Genomic DNA, 26,765 nt, shown 5'->3' on the forward strand with positions numbered 1-26,765 from the left:
ATACTTCTGTAGCTACAATAAATAGCATATTATACGTAGGAAATTGCTAATGGACCTTAAATGTAATCAGCTCCCTCCCTGGAAGCTTGCTTGCTGATGGACATGTTCACTAGATTTTACAGATAAATGTATGAGGATATGAAATTAACACATTGGAAATCTCAAATATATATAATTCTCTGTCAGGTTCACCTCAATAAAATTGGAATCTTTTTCAAGACTAGTAAACAAAGCAAACGTTACGATGGAGTCGAAAGTAGGTTAGGAAGCTGCCACTTTCCTAAGCCATCCCAATTCCCAACTACCTTCTAAATACTTATTCTTATACCCACAGGTAAATATAGTTTCTGACCCCTCATTAAAGGGACATCTTTCAATAGACAGACACCACTACAGAAAACCACAGCCGGTGGAAACACAGAGAACAAGTGATTATGGGGTGCACAGCCCAACTCATAGATGTTCAACACAAGTCCTGCATCCGAGGCTCAGAGGTCATTGTGGAGAGGAGGCAGAAACATGTAAGAACCAGAGGACAATGAGATTGTGTCATCTAGAAGTGTCAGACGTTACAGCCATGAGAGTTGCTCACCAACATGGCTGCCATGTTGTTGGTCATGAAGTTAAGAGCTTGGAGGAAGGAAGCAGAGAGCAGGAAAGTGATGTAATTATATTAAGATTTCAAAAGATATGAAAAAAATTAAAAAGTAGTTTGGGCACAGGAATGAAGGCAAGGACTAAACACACTACCGGCACTGTTAAGCCATGGGAAATACTTTACAAGGACTTTTCACCCGGGGAAGGTCACAGGAAGGACTGGAGAGTCTGAGACGATGTGAGGCGGATGCCGGTAGTGCTCAGGCTCCTGCTTTTTATGCAGTATTTTAATTAATTAGTAATTAACTAATTGTGTGTCGTGTGGGCAACCTTCATTCTCCGGGGCATTTTGCTGGTCTTTCACCGTTAGTACCCTGCTTCTCTAGGGATGCTCTATAATCTTTTATTGGGATCGCATCTTTTTCATAGGAAGATTATAATCTGGTGCATACAGTCACATCTTCTGTTTTACTCTGCTGCCACCAGAGACACCATGTCTTCTCTTTCTTTGTGCCCACTACTGCAGTTCCACCCAGGCCTCACTAACGGCTCATGTCCTCCAAGGTATCCCTCCAGGTACAACCCACCTTTCTGACTGGGGACGATCAGTGTTTCTGTGAGAGTGCATGCAAACATTTTTGATAGGGAGAAGCAAACCTAGGAGCTTCTGTGTGGCAGGCAAGTGTTCTAACGCTAACCCTCACTCTAACAACCCCTTTAAGAACATAAGGCAAAACCACAATTCTATTATTTTTATAACAAAATTGGCTCAGCCCTGAATCACTTGACCCTTTTTTTTCTTACCATCCTTTGTTCAAAACACTTCAATCTCATTAACGGCCAGCACTCTCTTCGATTGGGTTCAACAGTCTTAACCCCTAGCGCAGTCTTTGTAGTTTAAGCCTTTGTGTGGAAGATAGACTTCGTATGCCCACCATAACCATTCTGTTTTCCCTGGGCTTGTGTGGTTGATCACTGGACCACAGTGATTAAGGTTGTACCATGACTGGACAGTGTCCCTGAGCTTGGTGCAAAACGGAGGACTCCCTTTTCCAGTGGGGCTTCCTCTTTCCTGCCTAACCTTATCTGGGGAGCCTGACACCCACATCCAGTGTTTATCTCCGAATACCATGTAGTCCTTGGTGAAATGACAAGTTCAACGTCCTTTCCCGTCTGGCAGTCACCTGGAGTGCCTCTCTATGCAAATGAAGCATTCCCAGTACCTTAAGCTCCAGCCAATGATTCGCATCTACCCTGAAAACCCCTTCCCACTCTTCAAGGTTCATATATAACCCTTGTTTGCCCTGAATAAGCAAACAAGTGTGTGAGCAGAACCGGTTTCACTGGGTACTGTCTAAAAGATCTGTAACACTAAAATCCTCTGAGAAGCAGCCCAACCCCAACTGCCAGACTGAGATCCTGATGACCCACCCTTTCCGGACTCTGCTTCTTCCACTCCTGTCCTAATGTCCGGTGCACAGTGGCACCTGCACACCCTGAGGTAGGAAGCAGAACTTGGAACTGCAGTTGGTGCTTGCCACATTTCTTGCCTTGAGAGTTTTAGAAACATTTACTTTAGTTGTTGGAATGCTATCTATATAGAAAGTCTAATCTCTTTTAAATTGGATATTTTATTTATTTACATTTTAAATGTTATCCCCTTTCTCAGTTTCCCCTCTGCCAACTCCCTACCCCATCCCCCCTTACCCTGCTTCTATGAGGGTGCTCCCCTACCCACCCACACACTCCTTCCTCCCTGCCCTAGCATCCCCTACACTGGGGCTTGAGCCTTCACAGGACTAAGGACCTCCCCTTCCATTGATGCCAGATAAGGCCTCTTCAGCTCCTTCAGTCCTTCCTGAAAGTCTAATTTTTGATAGTCAATCCAAATTCTCTCTTGAACTTATTTAATTTCCAGGTTGCCTTTCAGACTTTAAAACTGTACTTATGACGACCGTAAGTACGATAAGGGGTACCCTTACTGTACTCAGTTTGCTGCTGGATTTTTGATCTACATAGACATGAACCTCTGAAGTGCTGGGATTGCATCATTTCGTCATAGCCAATCATTGTTTTTCTTTTTCCTTTTCTTTATTAGCCATTGTTCTCTTTAATTGACTACTGACTTAGAATGTGTGAGCTAGTTATTTTAATACTATCCGCCATTGCCTTTAATTAGTACCAGACCTCTGCGAGGTAGATGTTCAGTGATCTCCGTGTTGTGACAAGGAGGTTGAGGTCACTCAGTGCTTGGCAACCAAGCCACCATCTGCCCACATCCAGGCATTTAACACTTAGCCTACTTTCTGAGCCGCAGTGATTTGCAGTGTTTATCCGAAGTTTTAGAAATGTTTCCTCTCATAGCAAAATGAATGAATACATGCCCAGTTGCTCAGAACAGGAAGCGTGAGAAAATTACACGCGGGTAAGTCTACGCTACGAAGTGAAATGTTTCTCTTTCACACTTGCATGATTCTGAAAAGAACTCCGTGCTCCTGTTTAGTGCCGTCTTAGCTCGCCCTGGTCTTTGGAAAAGCAAAAACCACCCACTGGAGGTTTCATTTGATTGGCAGTCTGCAGAAAAGTGAACCATCCCCTGAAGCCATAATAGGTGTCTCTTCAAGGTGTTTGTGTTCAGTGCTGGGGATGGCTCCCAGGGCTCATGTGCAGTAGACAAACACTCCGCCAAACTGAGCCTCATTCCCAGGCACCTCTTCAGGTCTCTCCTGTCTGGGCCATACCAGCTTGTGTGACTGCAGCCTGGGAGCGGAATTTCTACATTGGGGCATCTCCCTGGGTTCCTAATACTCACAGGAGGCAGAGTATAGGACCTGGTGGATTAAAACAGAACAAATGGCTGGTTCACATCTACCCCTTATATCTAGTTCTGTTCCTCAGCCCTGCATGTGGAAGACTGAGCCAGAGAGTGGCTCATGCACATGTAGGGGACAGGAAAAGGAAAGAGGATGCTCAACGAGACAGAGAAAGGCCAGGATGCTCACCGTTAAATTCTGTGTTGAAGAAGTGCTGTCTGGGGAAAGAGGTCTTAAGAGAAGCCCAAAGGCTGTGCTGCTCTGACAGAAAACCTGTCTGAGTATCTGGGAAATGTGCTCAGAGGGTAGAGTCGGTGGAGGTGATTACAACATAGTATCAGTTGTCAATGTTCTTGCACCCTACTATTAAGTTTTGCTATGTAAAGGATCCACTAAGTGCTGTGAATGGAGACCTTTAAGGGTGACTGCTTCCTTGAGCTATATATAAAAACCAATTCCTAGTGGACTGTGGATGTCAGCATGAAAATTCCAACCTTAAAACCTGTAAAAAAAAAAGGAGGACACCAGGAGAGAATTTCTTAAAGTACAAAAATGCAAATGTTATAGAAACTTGATGTATTTGATTGTGAAAGATTTATAAATTTAATTAAAAGAGATTTTTAAAGACCACAAACTTAAAGATATTTGAAGCATATAGTGAAAGTTTAATTTCTAAAAAAAAGTATAAAAACAAATAAGGAAACACTAAAATAACAGCTGAAAGTGGATAAGAGACATCAAAATATTTTTCACAGAGGGAAAATGACTCAACTATGAAGAGCTGTTGATTAGCAATCAGGGAGAAAATTAAAATCATAGTAATATTCTGTTTTAAATCCACTACAATAATATAGACTTAAAATCAATTTTATATCAACTGCTGATCAGATAGAGAGCACTAGGGACTCACACACTGGATGTAGGAGTACACATCTCAGGTGAAGTATTTGGAAAGTTTCCGGCATGATATCACTATTTTGAAGTCACTCAGACACATCAATTTAAGTTCCTGCGATGTGCCTTAGAGAAAATCTTGCCTACATGCATCAGGGGACTTTTTGAAGAATGTCCCTAGTTACAACATTTTTAATAGTAAAAGATTAGAAGCCACTATGGCGGCGTCTTCAACGGGAAAGTAGATAAATAAATCAACAGTTGGGCGAGAGGAAAACGCTGGGGTGGAAGACAGAGATGGTTATGCACGCTCTGTGATGAATTATGCAATGTCTGTGAAGCTCAGTAACATCACTGAGATCACTGAGAGGAGGAATGGTTGGGAACTGCTGAGAATTCCCTCCAGGAGGCTGTGGTTCGGGGCGGGCACAGAGGACACATCAGGACCTTGTTGCTGTGGCTTCCTAAGCTGGGTAGGGGTCGCACGGGCACTTGGTTTATTACTGTTGGTTAGGCCGATCATACAAACTCTCTTTTCTACTTTGATCATGTCACACATCGGTACTGCTGCTTACTGGGTCTCACAGAGCTCTGTCCACAGAGGGATGCCAAGAGGCAGGGACAGGCTCCAGTGGTGCAGTTAGCACTGGTCTTTGGAAGATGAACAGGGTTGTAAGGAGAGACAGACAGACAGATAGACAGGAGTTTCCACTTGGACAGAATAAAAGGAGGAAAAGCATGGGTGTGTGAAATGGAGTTCAGGATTACAAGGAGGAGGTTTTGTACTGTGGCATAGGCGAGGGAATGAAGAGAGGTAATTCATGAATTGGGATCTAACCCAGGCTTACTAAATAGGTGTTTATTTCCAGAAGGCTGGAAGCAAGATGACTTGGTTCACTTCAGGCGAGCTCCTGTTGAAGACTGAACAACAGCCCTGAGCTCAACACCTAATTGTGGGCATTGGCTCAGAAGACTGTCCCCAGTTCCCTTAACACATGGCATGTGTGTCAGTTTCTCATGGCCCTCTCTGGAACTAGGGAACCGTATTTGAAAATGACCAAAATCTATTTAATCCATTTTGCTTGCTTAACATCTGACCGTAACTTCTATCTCAAAGCTGTCTTCTTTCTTAAGGTTTTAAACAGCACCAGGGTTATCACGAATAAATTGAAGAGTTTCTTTTGCAAGAGGCTAAAGCTGCTTACAGTCACCCCAGAACTGTGGGAAACGCATCCTTTCACCAGATAATTGCACAAAGATACAGGACCCTGACACATATAGCAAGAGCTGATGGCTGGTTTGAGATGGAAGATAGTGTGTTAAACATCCAACTGGCAGTTAGAAGTGCAGGTTGGCAGTTAAGGGGAATATAAGGCAATCCCCCTGCGTCTCCAAGCCTGACCGATTAAAAAGCTCTAAGTCTGTGCTGTGTGGTACTGGATCAAATGGAGGTGATGCGTCCCGATGTAAAGAACAGCTTATTGGGGATCATGCATCCTGTCAGGCCGAGCCATTCGGAAGTCTGGTGGAGGAGTGACCCTCACATCCGGAGTGCTGCTCCAGTACAACAGGGAGCAGGGGGACCCAGCGGACGGGTGAGCATTCCCATATAGCTGTCTGCTCAGGAGGGTCGTGCTGATTATCTAGATTTAACCACCATCCAATGCGTATGTATGTAAAATATCATGTTGCATATGGTAAATGAGGTGCGATGCCAGCTACCAAATTGTATTAAACGTTAAATAAAAAGTACCTTCTTCTCAGTGTCTTCCGACGTGCTATGCTGTACAAACTGAATCACGTTTGTACAAGGACCAAGGGACATTTAACATCTACTCTGTGACCAGCGTCGGTGACCTGGGTAAACTGAGTGGTCATGAGGAGAGTTCTGGGTGTTCAGAAGACAGAGACAGAGACAGGAGCAGATGGCTGACTTGCGCAAACACTGCTCTGGGGACAGAAACAGGGATGGAGGTTCAAGTTACTCTCAGGCAGAGATGATGGCTTGGTATGAAAGAGGAAACTACGTGCACAGTCTCTTTTCACTGAAGAGGCAGGCAAGCGGAATGGGCTTTTCAGCCCACAGCAGTTCCAGTGGCCTCCTTCTTTTCTGTAGGCACACTCTCCTAATCTCAGGAATAATTAAAATGCAAAGACTCCTCTCACTTCTAATTTATTCAATTTCCTTTCTGTCTTTCCACACAAGGATGCAACCCTAATACTAACCCTTTGATTCCTCACCAAACCTTTAACTGGTCCCCATGGGGAGTTGCATTGGAAATGGCTCAAGGTTGGGCACCCAACGGAAGAAACAGAGCAGAGAAATGGAGCCCTCTCTGTACACATAATGAGCCAGAAAAACCAACCAGGTAGTGGGATGCCAAGCCAGCTGCCTCTACTCCCTGCTGCTCTCCTCTCCTCAGCCCTGTTCCTCAAAGAACTCATGCAACTCATTTAACGTGCCATGTTCACAGTCGCACAAAGAAGAGATAGGAACAGATTTGTCTGCTAGAGTTTTTGTTTGTTTGTTTTGTTTTGTTTTTTTCTCCTCATTCATAAAGACGTGAGCAGGGCCCAGGCGATGAAGGAGAAATCCCTCACCCATAGACTATCTGAAGGATGCCCCAAGTGAGGCTCCAGGGCCACCTGGGCATCAGGATGAGTGGGTTTCGAGGACAGGAAAAGCAGGCATGCATCGAAGATGACCTTGTTGGGCGTACAGGGTCTTAGCACCTACAGCGGATGGGGCGCTGTATCCCCAGTCTCTTGAGTGACCTGCCTGAGCCCATCAGTCGCTGTCTTATTCCCTCCTAAGTACTTGTTGAGTCTCTTCCCTCAGGCTTTCCTCAGCCTCAGCTCATTGATCTTCGTTGACCTGGAGGGGCTTAGCCCTGCAGAGTTGGAATCTCCTGCTAAGCTCTGGTTATCCTGTCAGCCCACTGTGTAGTTAGTTCTCCTGGGCGTCTTTTCTAATGGGCCCCCGGCATACCTGTCATGGATTCTTTATTCTGTCGTGTTTTTGCAAAGCCCCACTTTTGAAGTTCTTTGTTATTTCTGACTCGACCTTATTTTACTTTATTTTCTTTCTTGCTCTGCCATCCACACTTGGTGACAGGTAGTTTACACATGAAAAAAAAAAGTTCCGAAATGCCTCGGAGCTTAAGATTAAAGATGTTTTAAAGGCACAATAGAGTGTTACAAGTACCATTTCATAGATGCTGCGTCACTTGTAATAAATGTATCCCAAAAGCATACTATTTAAAAATAGCAAGAGGTGACTATGAATTGAACGTACACTTCAGCGCTGATGAGAGGCTGTGTCTGTCTGCCTGGTTCATCAGGAGTCTTTGTGGCGTCACACTTAGTAAGCGTGACTAGTTAACTTCCAGAGGGAAGGACCCCGCAGGGATGTGTATTTTGAACCTAATGGCAGGTTGTGTCTGACCGATCAAGATGGCTTCTCTTCCCATTTAGGCAAAGTCTCTAGCTAGGCACACCTGAGTATCTATGCCCTAGACATATACTCAGATGCTGAGGAAGACTGGAAAGAGTTCCTCTGAGTGGTCTCTAGGAATCTGTTTGCTGCTAAACACTTCTTCTCTAAAAGCTGGTTCTTCTTAGATATGACAGGGCTTGACGAGTGCTAAGTATTCAGGCCACCAAAGTAAGCTTCTTACACATGAAAGCCACCATCTTTAAAGTGTCTCACACAGCGGCGAGACATACGATCCACATGTATACATATTTTCCACAGCAGACACATTCGTGAAACCTTTACAGCTTCCCCCCATGAGCGCGTTGTTCTGAAAGCACATCAGGGCCTTTCCGCAGTGCCAGGGCCCACACTGTCTTTCTGTAGAAGCTACATTCTCCATGCTTTCCAGAGCTATCCTGTGTTCCCCCTGCTCTGGCATAGCTTTTAAAATGAAATTTGTTTTTAAGTCCAGCTAATTCTCAACAAAACGTAACACAAACCTGTGGCTTGAAAAATCAAAGAGTTTGAGCAAGGAAGCCAGGGCGTCCAACCACCAACAGTTGGCCTCGGTTCGAAGGTTCCCATGGCTGCACCCGACCCTGTCTGGACCGAGCTTCCCAGTGCTGTTGCCGTGCAGAGACCCAAAAGTACGAAGCTGCTTCTCTCTGCCCAGGACCTGCCATGTGGGATTCCCCAGTGCCTACCCCTTGGCTGCAGAGTTCTCAGACATAGATGTGGCAGTGGCAAGCCACATTAGTAGCTTTGTGGGCAGGAGACAATGCAACTGGGGACTGGAAGGGCAGAGGAAGGAGAGGGAGTATATTATGGACCAAGCATGGGGTCACATGGTGTTGCATTCAAGGTGGGAGTGGGCCAACTGCCAACTCTAAGGTTGCAAGGGGTTTCAGATGTTAAAGTAAACACTGCTCTAACTTTAGTTTCTGGCAACCTGATAACTCTGAGGCTCCTGGTTCCTGCTGGGCAGGCAGTGGGAGTCCTCTCATGCCAGAACCTAGTGAAAGACAGAATGGGGTGCTGGAAAGCAAACAAACGCCTCAGCCAGCTGTTAGCTTGGGGAATGCTGGCTTCCACACTGTAAGTCATTTTGTTTTCAGAACAGATCTGAGCAGCTGTAACCCAGGAGACACCTGCTTGTTCCCTGAAGACCCGACTTTCCATTTTGGTGTCTTGGCAACAGCGACAACTGCACACTTAAGGACTCAAGTGTGAAGTCTAATAGGAGGTGTGTGTGTGTGTGTGTGTGTGTGTGTGTGACCCCAGAGGACTGTGCAAAGGAAGGCAAAACAAAACAAAACAAACCCACCCCAAAACAACAATAAAAGCCAACAACAACAACAAAAAACAAAACAAAAGAAAACCCCAAAAGTGACTGAAGAATGTGATAAGGAAGGGACAGGATGAAGTGACTAGATTTAATAAGTGGTATTAGCACAGAAATTCATATATATTGATTATTGTGATATAGGTTATTTAAAAATATAAAACTTGGGCTTTGTGATAAGCATATCCAATATAAAGACACAGAAAGGCTGAAAACAGAAAAGAATCTAAGAAAATGATAGTTTTCTTACATGAGACAAGACAGACGTCAAAGCAGAAAGCACTGTAAGAGAAGGCAGGTGTGACAGTTGATCCTAACTTGGTGGCATTTGTGTGACCAGAGAGACAAATGGGCATGTTATGAGGGAGTTTCTAGATTGGGCTAGTTGAGGTAAAAGGGCCACCCTACATGTGGGTGGCACATACTGTGAGCAAGGGTCCTGGTCTGAGTAAAGGAGACTGCAGGCTGAGCTGCATGCCTCTCTCTCTGCTTCCTGACCAAGGCTGCAACATGGCCTTACTTCCTCCTACCATGGCTTATTTCCCCCAGCAGAATGGATTGTATCCTGGAACTGTAGGGGAAAGAAACCCTTCCTGTCTTAAGTGCCCTTTTCTAGGCATTTTGCCACATCCATGAGATGCTCAATAACTGTGGAACTCATTACATAATACTTCTAATTGATCTAGAAAACTAAATAGATATCTTGACATCAAATACATACCATGACATCAAAACACACAAGTAAAAATCAACTACCCCTCAAAGGGAATTTGTTGGGATAAATACTTTTAAAATCTAGGTTTGCTTTCACTAAGCACAGTAGATGAAAGTCCCAGTGTAGAATGGCCATATAGGGCGAAGCGTCACTCAGAGGACACAGCACGCACTCCCCATCCTCTACAGGTGCGCTATTCTTTATTCTACATGGGCCTTATTCAAAATGGGAACTCACTGGGCAGTGGAGTGAGCTGCAACAGGTTTGAAGGATCAAAATAATATGCCATATGTTACCTGAGGACAGTGAAATTATGCTAAAAATCAAGAATATATAAACATAACCAGAACAGTCCCACCCATTGAAAATGCTTCTAAATACTGCATGAGTAAAATTGCGTGAAAGTGATTATAGTGGAGTGAAAGACTCAGCAAAAATTATAATACATACACTCTTTATTTATACTTAAATTTATGCTTTATTATTGGAAGTAAAGCCCCCAAATTTGAATGTTAGTCAGGGCATGAATCATGTTAGAAATTAGAACACATTCTAGGACACAGTGTAAAGTAATGAACATACAACCTAAGAAAACATCATCCTTAGAGCAGAAATCCTCAACGTGACCGATCCAAACATCCAACTTCTGAGCAAGAAAAGGAACTACGGGAATAAGCCAAAGTGAGGTGTGTGTGTGTGTGTGTGTGTGTGTGTGTGTGTGTGTGTGTGTGTGTATGTGTGTGTGTGTGAAACAAATATCACAAATAAAACAAATGGACAAGAGGATGACCTGTGTGAGCCGGTCACTTGACAAGAACAAAGGAAGATGGAAAGACCCCTGGCATGACTGATAGACTGGAGGGATTAAGAGAATAAAGGACAGTCAGAAGAGGAACATAAATATGTGTTCTGCATACACCTGCATCAGATTAACACAGCACTGAAAAAAGTCATGCACTCCCTTTTATGGAAACAGGAAAAGGAGCTAAAATTCAACATCGATTCCTAACAAACTCTCCTGGTAAAGGAGCAGAAGGAGGAGAAGGAGGCAGGCCTGATAAAGCACAGATGAGGGCTGTCGTGAGAAGCCATTAGACACCAGGCCTAAGAATGGTTAAGGGCACTGACTGCTCTTCCACAGATCCTGAGTTCAAATCCCAGCAACCACATGGTGGCTCACAACCGTCTGTAATAGGATGCTCTCTTCTGAAGTCAACTACAGTATACTCACATATATATAAAATAAAGTAAATCTTAAAAAATTAAATGCTTTTAAAACATTAAGCATAAAATGGGGTTTTATTAATAAATTTCAGATAATGTTTGGACATCTGTTCAAATAACACCTCTGCCTCATTCTCTTTGATTATTTCCTTCTTCTTTTTCTTAATATAATTTCTTATTAGCTCTTTGAGACACTTAAAAAGAAAACTCCCAAATACTCCTGAAAGTCAGCTCCTGCATCACTTCTTGGAATACAAATATGTCGTCATTAATGCAAAAAAAAAAAAAAAAAGGGCAGCATAACTTAACCTTTTCCTTAACTCATGCTGGGAAATCATTTCCAAAGTCTTAAGAAGAATCTTCTCTAGCTTCTAAGAGTTTTAGAAATGTACTGAAGGTGGGGGACAGAACTGAACACCCAGAAGTATGGAGCATCCTGAGACCACCACTTCTGCCCACCTTGGCCCACATCCCTGGCCCAAAAGGAAACTGCATAGTGCCTCTGAACACAGGAATATAGGAACAGTCAGTGGCAGGTACCTGAGGTTCTGGTCTGTGCCCAGAACAGATCTGTACCAGTCAAACAGCTCCCTACACCCAAATCCCATGGTGAGGGCTGGTAGGGGAGAGCTGGACCCTCAGAAGTGCAGACACTCCTGAGAAATCAGAGGAGACTACCCTCTGCCCACATTCACAACCCAAGAGGAAACCACTTAGTGCCAGCTGTGCCTCCTGGGCACAGGGACCTAATAGAGCAGTTGGGGCAAGACCCTTCTGGTTCTTGCCTGCACCCAGAGCTGAAAGGCAGTCATCAGGAGCACCTAGACACCTGAGAGCAGAGCACTCTGTTCCCAGAAATGGGTGAAAGAAAACAGGAAAACAGGTCTACAGGAGTACTGACACAAAGGCATACAGGAGGGTCAAGCCACTGTCAGAAACAGCAAGACAAGCTAACACCAGAGACAACCTGATGGCGAGAGGCAAGCACAGGAACCTAAGCAACAGAAACCAAGACATGATCAGAGCCCAGTTCTCCTACCAAAGAAAATAATGGATATCCAAACACATGGGAAAAGCAAGATTTAGATTTAAAATCACATTTTGTGATGATGATGGAGGACTTTAAGAAGGACATAAATAACTCCCTTAAAGAAATACAGGAAAACACACATAAACAAGTAGAAGCCCTTAAAGAGGAAACACAAAAATCCCTTAAAAATTACAGGAAAACACAACCAAACAGGTGAAGGAATTGAACAAAACCATCCAGGATTTAAAAATGGAAATAGAAATAAGAAAGCATAAAGGGAGGTAACCCTGGAGATAGAAAACCTAGGGAAGAGATCAGGAGTAAATATATTCAACAAAATTATAGAAGAAAACTTCCCTAACCTAAAGAAAGAGATGTTCATAAACATACAAGAAGCCTACAGAACTCTAAATAGATTGGACCAGAAGAGAAATTCCTCCTGTCACATAATAGTTAAAACACCAAACGCACAAAATAAAGAAAGAATATTAAACGCAGTAAGGGAAAAGGTCAAGTGACATATAAAGGCAGACCTGTAAGAATTACACCAGACTTCTCACCAGACACTATGAAGGCCAGAAGATCCTGGACTGATGTCATACAGACCCTAAGAGAACACAAATGCCAGCCCAAGTTACTGTATCCTGCAAAACTCTCAATTAACATTGAGGGAGAAAACAAGATATTCCATGACAAAACCAAATTTACACAATGTCTTTCTACAAATCCAGCCCTACAAAGGATAATAGATGGAAAATTCCAACACAAGGAGGGAAACTACTCCGTAGATAAAGCAATAAAGTAATCTCCTTGCAATGAAACCAAAAAAAGAGAGGCACACAAACATAATCCCAACTCTAATTATGAAAATAAGAGGAAGGAACAATCACAATTACTTAATATCTGTCAACATCAACGGACTCAATTACGCAACAAAAAGACATAGACTAACAGACTGGATGCATAAAGAGGACCCAAAATTTTGCTGCATGCAGGAAACACACCTCAGAGACAAAAACAGATACTACCTCAGAGTAAAAGGCTAGAAAACAACTTTCCAAGCAAATGGTCTGAAGAAACAAGCTGGCGTAGCCATTCTAATATCAAACAAAATTGTCTTTCAACTGAAAGTCATTACAAAAGATAAAAAAAGACTCTTCATATTCATCAAAGTAAAAATCCACCAAGATGAACTCTCAATCCTAAATATGCTCCAAATGCAAGCGCACCTACATTCATAAGAGAAACGTTACTAAAGCTCAAACCACACATTGCAACTCACACGATAATAGTAGGAGACTTCAACACCCCACTCTCATCAATGGACAGATCATGGAAACATAAATTAAACAGAGACATAGAGAAACTAACTGAAGTTATGAATCAAATGGATTTAACAGATATTTATAGAACATTCCATCCTAAAACAAAAGGATATACCTTCTTCTTACCACCTCATGGTACCTTCTCCAAACTTGACCATATAGTCGGTCACAAAACAGGCCTCAACCAATACAGGAAGATAGAAATAATCCCATGCATTCTATCAGATCACCATGGACTAATGCTGGTCTTCACTAACAACAATAATGACAGAATGCCCACGTATACATGGAAGTTGAACAGTGCTCTACTCAATTACAACTTGGTCAAGGAAGAAATAAAGGAAGAAATTAAAGACTTCATAAAATGTAATGAAAATGAAGGTACAACATTCCCAAACTTATGGGATGCAATGAAAGCTGTGCTAAGAGGAAAACTCATAGCTCTTAGTGCCTGCAGAAAGAAACAGGAGAGAGCATACATCAGCATCTTGACAGCACACCTAAAAGCTCTAGAACAAAAAGAAACAAATACTCCCAAGAGGAGTAGAAGGCAGGAAATAATCAAACTCAGGGCTGAAATCAACCAAGTAGAAACAAAAAGGACTATACAAAGAATCAACAAAACCAGGAGCTGGTTCTTTGAGAAAATCAACAAGATAGATAAACCCTTAGCCAGACTAACCAGAGGGCACAGAGAGTATTCAAATTAACAAAATCAGAAATGAAAAGGGAGACATACAGCAGAATCAGAGGAAATTCAAAAAATCATCAGATCCTACTACAAAAGCCTATATTCAACAAAACCTGAAAATGTGGAGGAAATGGACAATCTCCTAGACAGATACCAGGTACCAAAGTTAAATCAGGAGCAGATAAACCAGTTAAACAACCCCATAACTCGTAAAGAAATAGAAGCAGTCATTAAAGGTCTCCCAACCAAAAAGAGCCCAGGTCCAGACGGGTTTAGTGCAGAATTCTATCAAACCTTCATAGAAGACCTCATACCAATATTATCCAAACTATTCCACAAAATAGAAACAGATGGAGCCCTACTGAATTCCTTCTATGAAGCCACAATTACTCTTATACCTAAACCACACAAAGACCAAACAAAGAAAGAGAACTTCTCACCAATTTCCCTCATGAATAAAGATGCAAAATTATTCCAAAAAATCTTCTCAAGCTGACCAAAGAACACATCAATAGGATCATCCATCATGACCATTAGGCTTAATCTCAGTTATGCAGGTTTAACATCTAGAAATCCATCAACGTCATCCACAATATAAACAAACTCAAGCATGATCATCTCATTAGATGTTGAGAAAACATTTGACAAAATTCAATAGCACTTCGTGTTAAAGGTCTTAGAAAAATCAGAAATTCAAGGCCCACACCTAAACATAGTAAAAGCAATATACAGCAAACCAGTAGCCAACATAAAACCAAATGGAGAGAAACTTGAAGCAATCCCACTAAAATCAGGGAATAGACAAGGCTGCCCACTCTCTCCCTACTTATTCAATATAGTACTGGAAGTCCTAACCAGAGCAATCAGACAGTAAAAGAAGGTCAAAATGATACAAATTGGAAAGGAAGAAGTCAAAATATCACTATTTATAGATGATATAATAGTATACAAATGTGACCCCAAAAATTCCATCAGCAATCTCCTAAACCTGATAAACAACATCAGCAATGTGGCTGGTTATAAAATTAAGTCAAACAAATCAGTAGCCTTCCTCTACTCAAAGGATAAACAGGCTGAGAAAGAAATTAGGGAAATGACACTCTTCACAATATTACCAAATACTATAAAATACCTCAGTGTGACTTTCACCAGGCAAGTAAAAGATCTGTAAAACTAGAACTTCACGTCTCTGAAGAAAGAAATTGAGGAAGATCTCAGAAGATGGAAAGATCTCCCAAGCTCATGGATTGGCAGGATTAATATAGTAAAAATGGCCATTTTGCCAAAAGCAATCTACAGATTCAATGCATTCCTCATCAAAATTCCAACAATTCTTCACAGAGATAGAAAGAGCAATTTGCAAAAGGAGAAAAAACCCAGGACAGTGAAAACTATACTCAACAATAAAAGAACTTCTGGAGGAATCACCATCCCTGACCTCAAGTAGTATCACAGAGCAATAGTGACAGAAACTGTATGGTATTGGTACAGAGACAGGCAAATAGAGCAGTGGAATAGAACTGAAGATCCGGAAATGAACCCACACACCTATGGTCACTTGATCTTTGACAAAGGAGCTAAAACCATCCAATAGAAAAAGGATAGCATTTTTAACAAATGGTGCCAGTTCAACTGGAGGGCACCATGTAGAAGAATGCAAATCAACCTCTGTATTGCTCTGTACAAAGCTTAAGTCCAAGAGGATCAAGGACCTCCACATAAAAACAGATACACTCAAAGTAATAGAAGAAAACTGGGGAAGAGTCTTGAACACATGAGAACTGGGGAAAAGTTCCTGAACAAAACATCAATGGCTTATGCTCTAAGATCAAGAATAGATAAATGGGACCTCATAAAACTGCAAGTTTCTGTAAGGCAAAGGACACTGTTGTTAGGACAAAATGGCGACCAACAGATTGGCAAAAGATCTTTACCAATTCTACAACAGATAGAGGGCTAATATCCAAAATACACAAAGAACTCAAGAAGTTCGACTCCAGACAGCCAAATAACCCTATTAAAATGGGGTACCAGAGCTAAACAAAGAATTCTCAGCTGAGGAATAATCAATGGCTGAGAAGCACCTAAAGAAATGCTCAACATCCTTAGTCATCAGGGAAATGCAAATCAAAACAACCCTGAGTTTCTACTTCACATCAGTCAGAATGGCTAAGATCAAAAACTCAGGTGACAGCAGATGCTGGTGAGGATGTGGAGAAAGAGGAACACTCCTCCATTGTTGGCGGGATTGCAGACTGGTACAACCCCTCTCAAAATCAGTCTGGAGGTTCCTTAATATTTTACATTGCACTACCTGAGGACCCAGCTATACCAGAAGTTCATAGCAGCCTTATTTATAATAGCCAGAAGCTGGAAAGAACCCAGATGCCCTTCAACAGAGGAATGGATACAGAAAATGTGGTATATCTACACAATGGAGTACTACTCAGCTGTCAAAAACAATGACTTAATGAAATTCATAGGTAAATGGATTGAACTAGAAAATATCATCCTGAGTGAGGTAACCCAATCACAGAAAAACAAACATGGTATGCACTCACTGATAAGTGCATATTAGCCCAAAAGCTCGAATTACCCAAGATGCAATCCACAGACCACATGATGCTCAAGACTAAGGATGACCAAAATGCAGATGCTTTACCCCTTCTTAAGAGGGGAACAAAAATATCCATAGGAGGGCATAGGGAGGCAAAGTCTAGAGTAGAGACTGAAGGAACGGCCATTCAGGGCCTGCCCCACATGTGGCCCATATATATACAGCCACCAAAACTAAATAGGATTGATGAAGCTAAGAAGTGCATGCTGACATAGATCTCTCCTGAGAGACACAGCCAGAGCATGTCAAATACAGCGGCGAATACTAGCAACAAACCAGTGTACTGACTCCCTGTTGTAGGAATTAGAGGAAGGATTGAAAGAGCTGAAGGGGCTTGCAACCCCATAAGAACAACAATGTCAACCAACCAGAGCTCCCAGGGACTAAACCACTACCAAAAGAATACACATGGACAGACCCATGGCTCCAGCTGCATGTAGCAGAGGATGGCCTTGTTGGGCACCAGTGGAAGGAGAAGCCCTTGGTCCTGCCAAGGTTGGACCCCCCCAGTGCAAGCGAATGTCGGGGGTGGGGGTGAGGGGAACATCCTTATAGAAGAAGGGAGGGGGAGAGGATAGGGGGCTTATGGACAGGAAACCGGGAAAGGAAATACCATTTGAAATGTAAACAAAGAAATATATCCAATAAAAAAAGAATAAAAAAGAAAGTAATATTTTAATTATGATGTAAGAACTGTAAAAAATTGCATTATACTTTTATTAAATATAATTTATTTTATTTACTATGAAGTTATCCTTGTAGGGTGAAGAGAAAGTCGTAAAATGATACTGTGACATAAAGTTACACATAAAGAAAAGTAGAAATTAGATTTCTATCTCCTACTACTGTTGAAATGTTTAAAATGTTTAAACCATAGATATGCAAAAATGCTTACAAGTACAGTCGACATTTAAGATGATGTGTTGCAGGGTTAGAGAGAGAACCCAGTGGTCAGAGCTCTTGTTAAGGGATCATGGGAATCTGAGTTTAGATATCTAGCCTCCCAGCCACTATAAAAAGCAGGCCATAGCTGCACCTCCCATACCCCAGCACTGGTATGCATGTGTGCAGAGATAGTAGAGCTGCTGGGCTGCAGGCCAACCAGCCTAGCTAGCAATACAGGAAGTCCAGAATCAGTGAGAGACCCTGTGTCGAGGGAGCAAATCAGAGGGTGATAGAGGAGATTCACAATGTCCTTCTCTGGCTTCTGCTTGCGTGTACCTGCTTCTGCACATGTGCACCTCTCTCTCTCTCTCTCTCTCTCTCTCTCTCTCTCTCTCTCTCTCTCTCTCCCTCCCTCCCTCCCTCCCTCCTCTTTCTTTTAGAGAGAGAGAGATAAAGAGAGATAAAGAGAAGAGAAATGGAGTAAGGACATGATTTCTTAAGCACTACTCAAAAGCAGCAACTATCAAGAAAAGACTTATTCAGATTAAGAATTCTCTTCATCCAAAATGGATCAGGAAAACAGAGAGCTACAATATACAGAGTGGAATAAGAGATTTGTTTCACACTATGAGAGGGCAGATATTCAACAGTAAATGAAGAAATGATATATTTTTCAAGAAGGGGTGCCCAGATCCAATAACCATAAGAAAAGATGATGTGGAATCAAGGCATCTGGCTCAACCAGTGAAGAGAACCTGTCTCAGAAGAACAATATTGATGCCGTTAGATATCTCAGAGAGCAAATGTGACGGCCGCCAAGCCTGACGACTTGGGTCCAATCCTCAGGAAAGGAGAGAAGAGACTTTGCCCAGCTACCTTCTCAGTCCCATGTGTGCGCTGTGGCCCTACTTTATTCCCACACCAAAATCAAATGTAGAGAAGCATTCAAAAGTGAAAGGGAAAACTAGACGGAGGGCAGTAGAGATAAACAGTGTAGACCCCCAGTCTCCACCTGCATGCTCACAGAGGTGCACACGCTCCTGTGTGAGTGCACACACAGACGTCAGACCTGCGCCAGGTGACCTGTCATTTCCACTTATTAGAGTGAGCGTGTAGCGGATGGGAAGACATGTTCTGCAAGTATGAAGACATGCCACCATTGGGTGCTGCACGTGTAACTTGACATGGTAAGTGGGATATTGTGTGTGTGTGTGTGTGTGCTCTTAGTTAAGTACATATGTATCTGTCCAGCAATATGCTAGTCTAGAGAAAGTCCTGTACATACGGAGCTGGGGGATGCTCAAGAATTATCTTAGCTATAACCCAAGATCTACCGACAGAGGAAATTTCAAATGCCCACAGGACAGGAAAACAGCCGACTACGTAGACTGTAGGAGTTTGACCCAATGGCAAATTCACAGCGGTAAAAATAAATCCACCAACTTGGATGAGTCTCATGAACGTAGCGTATAAAAAAAGGAACCACAGGGAGGAACACGAGCACCGTGAGTCATTTGTATAAAGTTCACAAAGTGTGCAAAATGCAATCCGCATATGCGGAAACACCAGACGGAATGTCAAACACGTCTTTATTTAGGGTGGTGGCTCTTTCCCTCTCTGTGGGAGGGTAGGTGGGGGTGGAGACACGGGGGATTGGTGATGTTCTGGTTTGCGGGTTTTTTTTTAAAGCCGAGATGAAAGCCCATTAGTATTTATTTCTGCCACATATGTTAGGAAATAGTCTTGCAAGTGGTTTTGTGTTTAATGGCAACAAAATATAAAATAGAATGTGCTGCATTTAAATACTTGTTCTGAAGCCTCAAGCTAGATGTGTCTGACCAGAAAGAAAATCAACAAATTCAAACGAAGTTTAAAACCAGTGAATTCTACCTTTGGTTAAGACAACAAGAAACCTGGGTAAGTGAGCGCTTGTACCCTGTTCAACCAGCTAAGGTTTTGGGTCACTCTGAAGCCCACTCTATGCAGCCTCTGGTGTGAACCATTAGCTTAGGCATTGTAAGGTAGGCACATGCAAATGCAACATGGTTTCCAATGAAGTTATAAATGACGGTCTTTTGATCCCAGAAAATCCATCTCAGGGAGACACGGAACATGTTATACTCCTATGACAGCTGGAAGCACTTTGCCTTCTTCCCCATGTTTGTAGATGTGAAGCCTGCAGGTTAGCACACACCCACCCTCTACCCTGGTCTACCTTCAGCAGAGTGTACTCATTCTCCTTTCAGATTCTCTTTCAGTTTGCTGCCAGATCTTTATTACACGCTCAGAACTAATATTCATTCCCTCCTGCCGAATGTCTCACATTTATCTGGAAATTTCTTACACGCTCTGCTTCACCGAGCTTTGTCAGAAAGCGATTTTGTATGCTTGCTTTCCTTTGCCTGCCATTTTCTACTTAGTTTCAGTTTTTAATGGGGTTATATTTCTAAGAACTTTGTTCCAGAGACTCACTCATTAGTTATGAAGATCTTTATCCCTCTCAACTTTGTTAGAACTAATTTCTCTAATAGCCTAATTCGCTAAAACTGTCTGACAATATAACCCTCACGGCTGCAGGTAGCCAGGAGGAGCAGCCTTCCGACTCCATCTACCTGCTCTCCTTCAACTGTTCCATGAAGATTGTTGTTCAATCTAAAAAAATCAAAGACCAGTACCACAGTGTCCCAGAATCCTCAGCAGATGATGTCCTCACGTTGTGTTAGCATTTCTCCTACGTTTTCCTGTGTCCCTACCCAAAAACTATCATGTGCCTACAGCCAGACCTACACAAATGACCAAGAGTAGGATTTTCAAGAGTAGAGGCTCAAATGTGGTACAATAAACTATCTAAAATTCATATCGCCCATCCCCCAAACCTGGGGGTGCAGCGCCTAATTCATGTTACAGAATCACCCAGCTTCTTGGTAGTAATCTGGATCTGAACAACTTTATTGTTATCAGAGTAAATCTCAGCTCCTACTAGACAATTACCTGGCGTTTTTCTTTTGGATATTCTTGATAATGAAAATGGGGAATATGCATGGTAGCTACCAAGTGAATTTGAACATTGTGTGCATGCACATGTGTGTGTAGAAACATTGTACATTTGAAGTTTGAGGTGACAAAATCATGTTAATATGGTAAAACTGTGTTACAGTAATTGAAAGGCTGGGAAGAACTTCATAGTAGCTGTTCTTTCTGAGCTATTTTTTGATGGTAGTTCATGAACGTCTGGCTAACCTGGTTGTCTCAGGAGTCTTAGAAATTATAAGCCAAGTCATAATTCACGGGAGGCTGACGAGGCCTTGTAAAGCCTTGTTGGCACAGGTATTCAAGTTTCGTATGCATTTGGACACCAATAATATCAAAGCGGAACCTTGTAATAAACTGAGAAAAGGGTCCCTGAGTAACTTTATTATTGATTTTTCTATCCAGAATCCTATGTATTATCCAGCTAATGCATTAGTTTAAAATAATCTAACTATAAGTCATACAACTATCGATCGACCCTGGTCCCTGCTGAAGTAATTTAATTGTATCTGAATTATGACATAGGTGCAGTGACCAAGCACAGCTGTGCCCTTAAACCCTACGGACCCCAAATACGGTCAAATTCTGAGACTAGCTAGCACAGCCTCTGCTGAGAACCACTGCTAGCCATTGCCAAGGTTGAGGCTCTAAAAATGTCTGCTTCTATTTATTTAGGCTTCTATGACTTGGGAGCACTGTACGTAGCCAGTGGAGATTCACTTCTGCTTGGTTAAAAATGTGGCAACCTCTAAAGTCATGGGAAGGTAGGAGGGTAGGGTTGGGGCAGAGGCTTCTTACGGTACAGGCTCTGGTCATTTCATTCATGATCCCTGTACTATGCTGACTTCAACTTGGTATTGCAACGATGAGTTTCATTTTATTTAATCACTTGTGAGCTGAACGCAGTTCTGGCCTAGGCATGTGACTCAGCGGGAAAAGGTTCTTGCTGGCAACCCTGACCACCCGACTTCAGCCCTCACACCACATAGAGTGGAAGGACAAAGCTGACTCCCACAGACTGTCCTCTGACTTCCATATGCATTCTGTGGCGGGCACATGTTTCTGCCATAAATAAATAAACACAATTCTATAAAAAGTAATTTGCCATTCTGGTTGAGAGGGAAACTGTAGAGGCAAGGAGCCATGGGCAGACCTGTCCCACTCATACCTCTGGCAGGGACCATAGGGTAATATTGGACCAGGGCAGGGACTGTCTTTATCTGGAGTATATTGTGTCTGGGATAAAATTCCACCTCTGAAATCTCCCAGTTATCAGGATTGCAGAGGAGGGAGGGAGACGTGACTAGTACTTGTCCTGTTTTTGTACGGTAGATGAGTTCTTGACTCTGGAAGAGGAAAGATCGAAGCTAGACTTGGGAGTGGAGTAAGTAGCAGGTATATTTTCCCAGGGCAATTCATTGGCAAGGCTAAGTACAAGGACTCCGGATTTTAGAATCTCCACGTCAGGGTCTTTATCTGCATGAACTTTAAAAGCAAGGAAGGTTAGCAAGGATGAGTTCTAGATGTATAGGAAAAATAGAGTTTATTACGTGTTTGCTGGTGTCATTTGTGGCTGAAGTTGTACGATAGGGTTTCGTCTTGCACCTGTTGATGTAGAATGAGTTACCCCAACAATCACTTACCCGAAAGTAACTGTTACGTTACACGTCTCTCCTCAACTTGCACTCAAATCGAAAGTGTCTAATTGCTCCAAATTTTAAGAGCAACTTACGTGCTAGAAGCCAAATTCTAGCAAATTTCCTTTCTCCTTGGAAAGTGTCCGGCTGTCCAATATCAAAGCCTGAAGGCCAATCAATAAAAAGGAAACATTTCCGGAGAGACGTAAGGCCATTTGATTAATGTATATGGAGGGGAGGAACATAAAAGGGAAAATAAATCTTGAAAGATTCAACCTCAATGGAAATGAAACCATTGAACCATAGAAGAGTAATAGAGCTTGTCTTCACTTCAAATTATTTCTTCTTCTGTCCTTTTCTTTTTATTTTCTCTTGCGGAAAAACACTGGTATGTTGAGGTTTATCAATTGGCGGACTTTTATAAGAAGAAAAACAAAAGACATTGTGGCCTTTTATCTTTCTGGTGTTTTCCAGAGTGAGTCATGCTATTGCCCAGGCTGGCCTCAAAGTTACCATGACCTTGATTAAATGCGTCATCCTCCTGTCTCAGCCCCCATCCCTTACCCCAGAGCTGGCATTACAAGCATGTACCCACACGCCCGACTGGACTGGCTACTGTAATTCTTTGTAAGTGTTTGACTAAATCTTTAAAGATCAGATTCTGAAAAAAAGAGGGTGAAGATGCTTGTTTGAGAGCATGCATTCCCAACTTCCTAACACCACAGTGAGGTTCTCACTAGGATCGAGGAGCTCTAAAATGGGAGGCATCTTACCCTCATCCTGCCGTTCCTTATGGCTGGCCCATCCTCCGCCAATCTCAACACGTACAGATCCATTTTGTATTCCCTTCCTCCACGGATGCTGAATCCAAATCCTTTGGCTCCTTTCTCCATGTCCACAGTGAAATAATCGAAATCCTTTGGGGGTGGGGAGAAAAATGGGACATGGAGAAGTTTAGCATCAGTGGGACCTCGATGGTCACTTTTCCTGTCCCCTCCTTCCATAGCTAATGTGTTCACATGACAAGGTGCTGTAAGACGCCTCCTGATTTTATAAGTACTGAATTAGCAAGGCATAGCTCTGAAGGCCCAAGTAGGTCAGAACCCTGAACTCTGTTAAAACAAGCAGTACAGCTCACGTCAGCTTGCTTGGCCATCTCGCACTCACGCCATGTGGATCTGAATGACGACGTCTCTCCTGAATCTTCTCATTCATTACTGTAAGTACCACAAATAAGTCTGCCAATCAGAGGTGTGTCTCTGGAAGTGTCAACTACGGTTTTCTAAGCTAGAAAGTGAACTTGAACGGGGTTCTGACTGTATCTTTCAGTTGACCGCTGACCATCAAGTCAGAGGATACAAAATCAGTTTTCCTTTCCCTGAGAGTGTACTGTGTCCAAGACTTCCTGACTCTCAATCTTCTTAAACTCTTTGAGGATATAGGTGCCCTTAATTTAATAGCGGGACGTAATATAATGATAGAGTGGAAATTGTTAATTTCTATCTTGGTACCTATTACTTGGTTACCAAGTAATGACTGCTTACTAGACATTGAGCGCTGGTCCCGATACCTTTCACAGAGGTTGGCCATTGGCCTGTAAGAGAGACCCAGCCTGAAGGAAATGGAAGTTCAGTCAGGTTAAGGGAGTCTCAGAAGGTATGTCCAATGCAGCTAATAATGAAAGCAGCGAGCCCTTTGTTGTGTGCACAGGGGCTGTGGGCAATTACAGTAGCTGCAGGTCAGAATTTAAGGCCACCCTTGGCTTTGTCCTTTACTACAGAGTGGGGGGCAGGAAGTCATTTAGAACCCGTGGCTCTGAACCTGCCCCCACCATGACTGGAAAACATAAAGTTTTCTGCATTAGCAGAATCACGGGAGTCCAGCAGGAGCTCAAAAAGAACAGTTGACAGGACTGTGCTTGCTCTTAGAGTTAGCTGGTTAGTCATCATCAAGGATTAGTTCATCGTGACCGAACGCTCACTCCTGACGGGTTCATGGATGAGCCGTTCTGATTTATTCTGGAAATGATTTATTCATGCCTTGAAGTTTTGAAGGTGCAGGCATGACCCTGATATTAACACTAGAACCAGAACCCTGGCTCTCCGCTCCAGCAGGCTGGCGTTTCTGCCTCCCTTCTATGGCATTCCTTGTGCATTGGAAAGTCTCGGTGGGGACCCCATGATCTCCAGCAGAGGTACCTGTGGCTGCCTGTAGTCTGACAGAGGGTACTGCCTGGTGTCTGGGGAGTGCTGCCTGTAGTCCAAGGGTGAGGGCTGCGAGTAGTCCCCTCCCGGGGGTTGCCTGTAGTCCAGTGGCGGCTGCCTGTAGTCTGTGAAGGGCGGCTGCCGGATGTCTGGCTTCACATCTTGCCTTGCTTTAACTTCTGACCTGTAACTGGATGAACGGAAAGGGGTTTGCTTTGGCATTTAGGTACTCTGGGGAGATTAGAACGACTGAGCATAGTCCAGCCACCACCGCTCGTGGGGACCCAAATCCTTGAGTTGGTCTTGTTACCGTACTCAGGATTCAAGAAGATTAAATAAATGGCATTGTTTAGATATTGTTGACAAATGTTGTATTATATGCTTTCGCTTGTCTTGTTAAGAAATGGACACAAAAGTGATGTTTTTTTACCAGGACCTTGCGGAAAGGGCCTCCTGGATATTCTCTCTGTTTCTTTAAAACCTGCACGACTAGTGGGTGAGAGGGAGCGCTGCCTTAGTGGTTAACAGCGTGCCCTGCTCCTGTAGAGGACTCCAGTTCCCGGCACCCATGTCTGGTGGCTCACAGCCTCTCCAGGGAACTTGACTTTCTTACACTGCACAGGCTCTGTGTACGTGTGCACACACCCACGCAGAGAAAACTCACACGGACGTAACGTTAGAAATCTGTAGAAAAGTACCCAACTCACAATCATTACAAATCTAAGGAGTTAACATTTATCTTATCCCTTTCCCTTTCTTCTGCTCTCTCCCTCTATGCCCCCTGCTTCTCCCTCTCCCTCTCCCCACCCCCCCCCACGCACGCACACATATACACTCTTCTTGCAATCTCATCATTACATCATGCTAGCACAACTAAAATAATCACCAAAGAGTTTATAAACATGATATCAATGGCTAGTCTTTTAAAAAGTTTTATTTATTCTTATTTTATATGTGTGTTTAGCGATGTGTCTGTCTGTCTGCCTGCCTGCCTGCCTGCCTGCCTGTGTATGGTTGAACAGTGCCCTTAGCAGCCAGAAGAAAGCATCAGATCCCTGAACCTGGAGTTACAAAACGTTCTGAGGCACCAAGTGCACAGCGGGAACCGAACCCCAGCCCTCTGCAGGGGCACCTGCTCTGAAACACTGAGCCATCTCACCAGCCCCAATCCAGGCTTATTTGACTGCTAAGTTGTAGCTTTTTGAGCACTGTAGATGTTGAAGGAGTGGTAGTAAGGCCAGGGAGTGACTGCAGGCCCAGAGTCACTGGCTCATTGGAAAAAAAAGGGGGAGCTATGTAACAGAGGTTTACACATGAAAGTGCAGCTACCAGGATCACTACTGGGTTCCACTGTGGTCACGTGATAGGAAAAGGCAAAATGGCCCAAGGCGACATTCATTTCTGGCTTATTTTTAGTCCTCACATGCTGATATACAGAGCGAACTAATACACACAGGAACAGCTGAATAATCTTCAGACTTTCCCACTGCTCTAAGCTGTGGGTGTTCCCGGGTCACAAGGGGCACAACAGCCAATCCCAGACATTGCGAGATCATAGATACGTGGGTGAGATCACCGCAGGAATAAAGACTCTTTAGTTTTATAGTTCATTGTCTGGTGCTGCAGTACAAATGCAATTATCCCGAGGAATGAGCAAAATCCTTTTTAAAATATTTATTTATTTTAGACAATGCCTACTGTGCAGCCCAGGCTGGTCTTCGATTTGTGACGTGCCTCTGCCAGCCTTCTGAATGACCAGACTGCAGGTGCGTGCTACCGTGCCTTCTGGAATTAAGGGAATACTTCACACAGAGAGAAGGTCTGAAGATGGTAGAAATTTACAGTCCTTGCCAGATAGCTCTTCAACTGGTTTATGCTCTTACTGGGGCTGATTGCTAACAAATGTTTGTTTTTTTTAAAGTCCACCCGAAAAATTACCACTACTGTTAACTCAATATTTGCAGAGGCACACTAGGAATGTAGGACAACGGGAGCGTTTACTGGGGCTTCCTGGAAGGGAGTTAGGAGTCGTTTCAGTCACCCCTTGGAGTGGGTTGCATTTGTTGCTTAACCCTGCAGAGAGGGGAGACGCCCCTCCTTCGAGTTGCATAAATCAGGTTTTGCTTTATCCCTCACCCCTACTGAGGTGCAGGCTGTGAACAGAATCATTTAAAGTGCGATTTGAATAAGACGCTCAGCTATGCAGAAGTTGCATTAAACAAAAGGAGAGGGACTGGGTGACATTTGCCAGCGTGTGTTGGTTCCCTTCTAGAAGTTGCTAGCTTG

At 43.1% G+C, this 26,765-nt stretch overlaps 1 protein-coding gene and 1 long non-coding RNA gene across 16 annotated transcripts in view; one reads left to right on the forward strand and one right to left on the reverse strand.

Moving 5' to 3' along the window:
• LOC147994699 (uncharacterized) overlaps positions 1-6,064 on the forward strand; it is a 29,407-nt gene extending 23,343 nt beyond the window's left edge. The window contains exon 5 of the long non-coding RNA XR_015686328.1: positions 5,174-6,064. This is a non-coding gene — a long non-coding RNA (uncharacterized LOC147994699). The remainder of the gene's footprint in view (positions 1-5,173) is intronic.
• Magi2 (membrane associated guanylate kinase, WW and PDZ domain containing 2) overlaps positions 1-26,765 on the reverse strand; it is a 1,487,762-nt gene that overhangs the window by 73,874 nt on the left and 1,387,123 nt on the right. For 13 of the 15 annotated variants that reach the window (NM_053621.2, XM_087655501.1, XM_087655502.1 and 10 more), the window contains 2 exon segments: positions 23,049-23,192; positions 24,474-24,669. In NM_053621.2, the coding sequence (NP_446073.2) occupies positions 23,049-23,192; positions 24,474-24,669 (340 nt within the window). 15 annotated transcript variants of the gene reach the window in all.

Source organism: Rattus norvegicus, chromosome 4, assembly GCF_021556685.1.
Source record: "Rattus norvegicus strain SHRSP/BbbUtx chromosome 4, alternate assembly SHRSP_T2T, whole genome shotgun sequence".
NCBI classification, from domain to species: domain Eukaryota; kingdom Metazoa; phylum Chordata; class Mammalia; order Rodentia; family Muridae; genus Rattus; species Rattus norvegicus.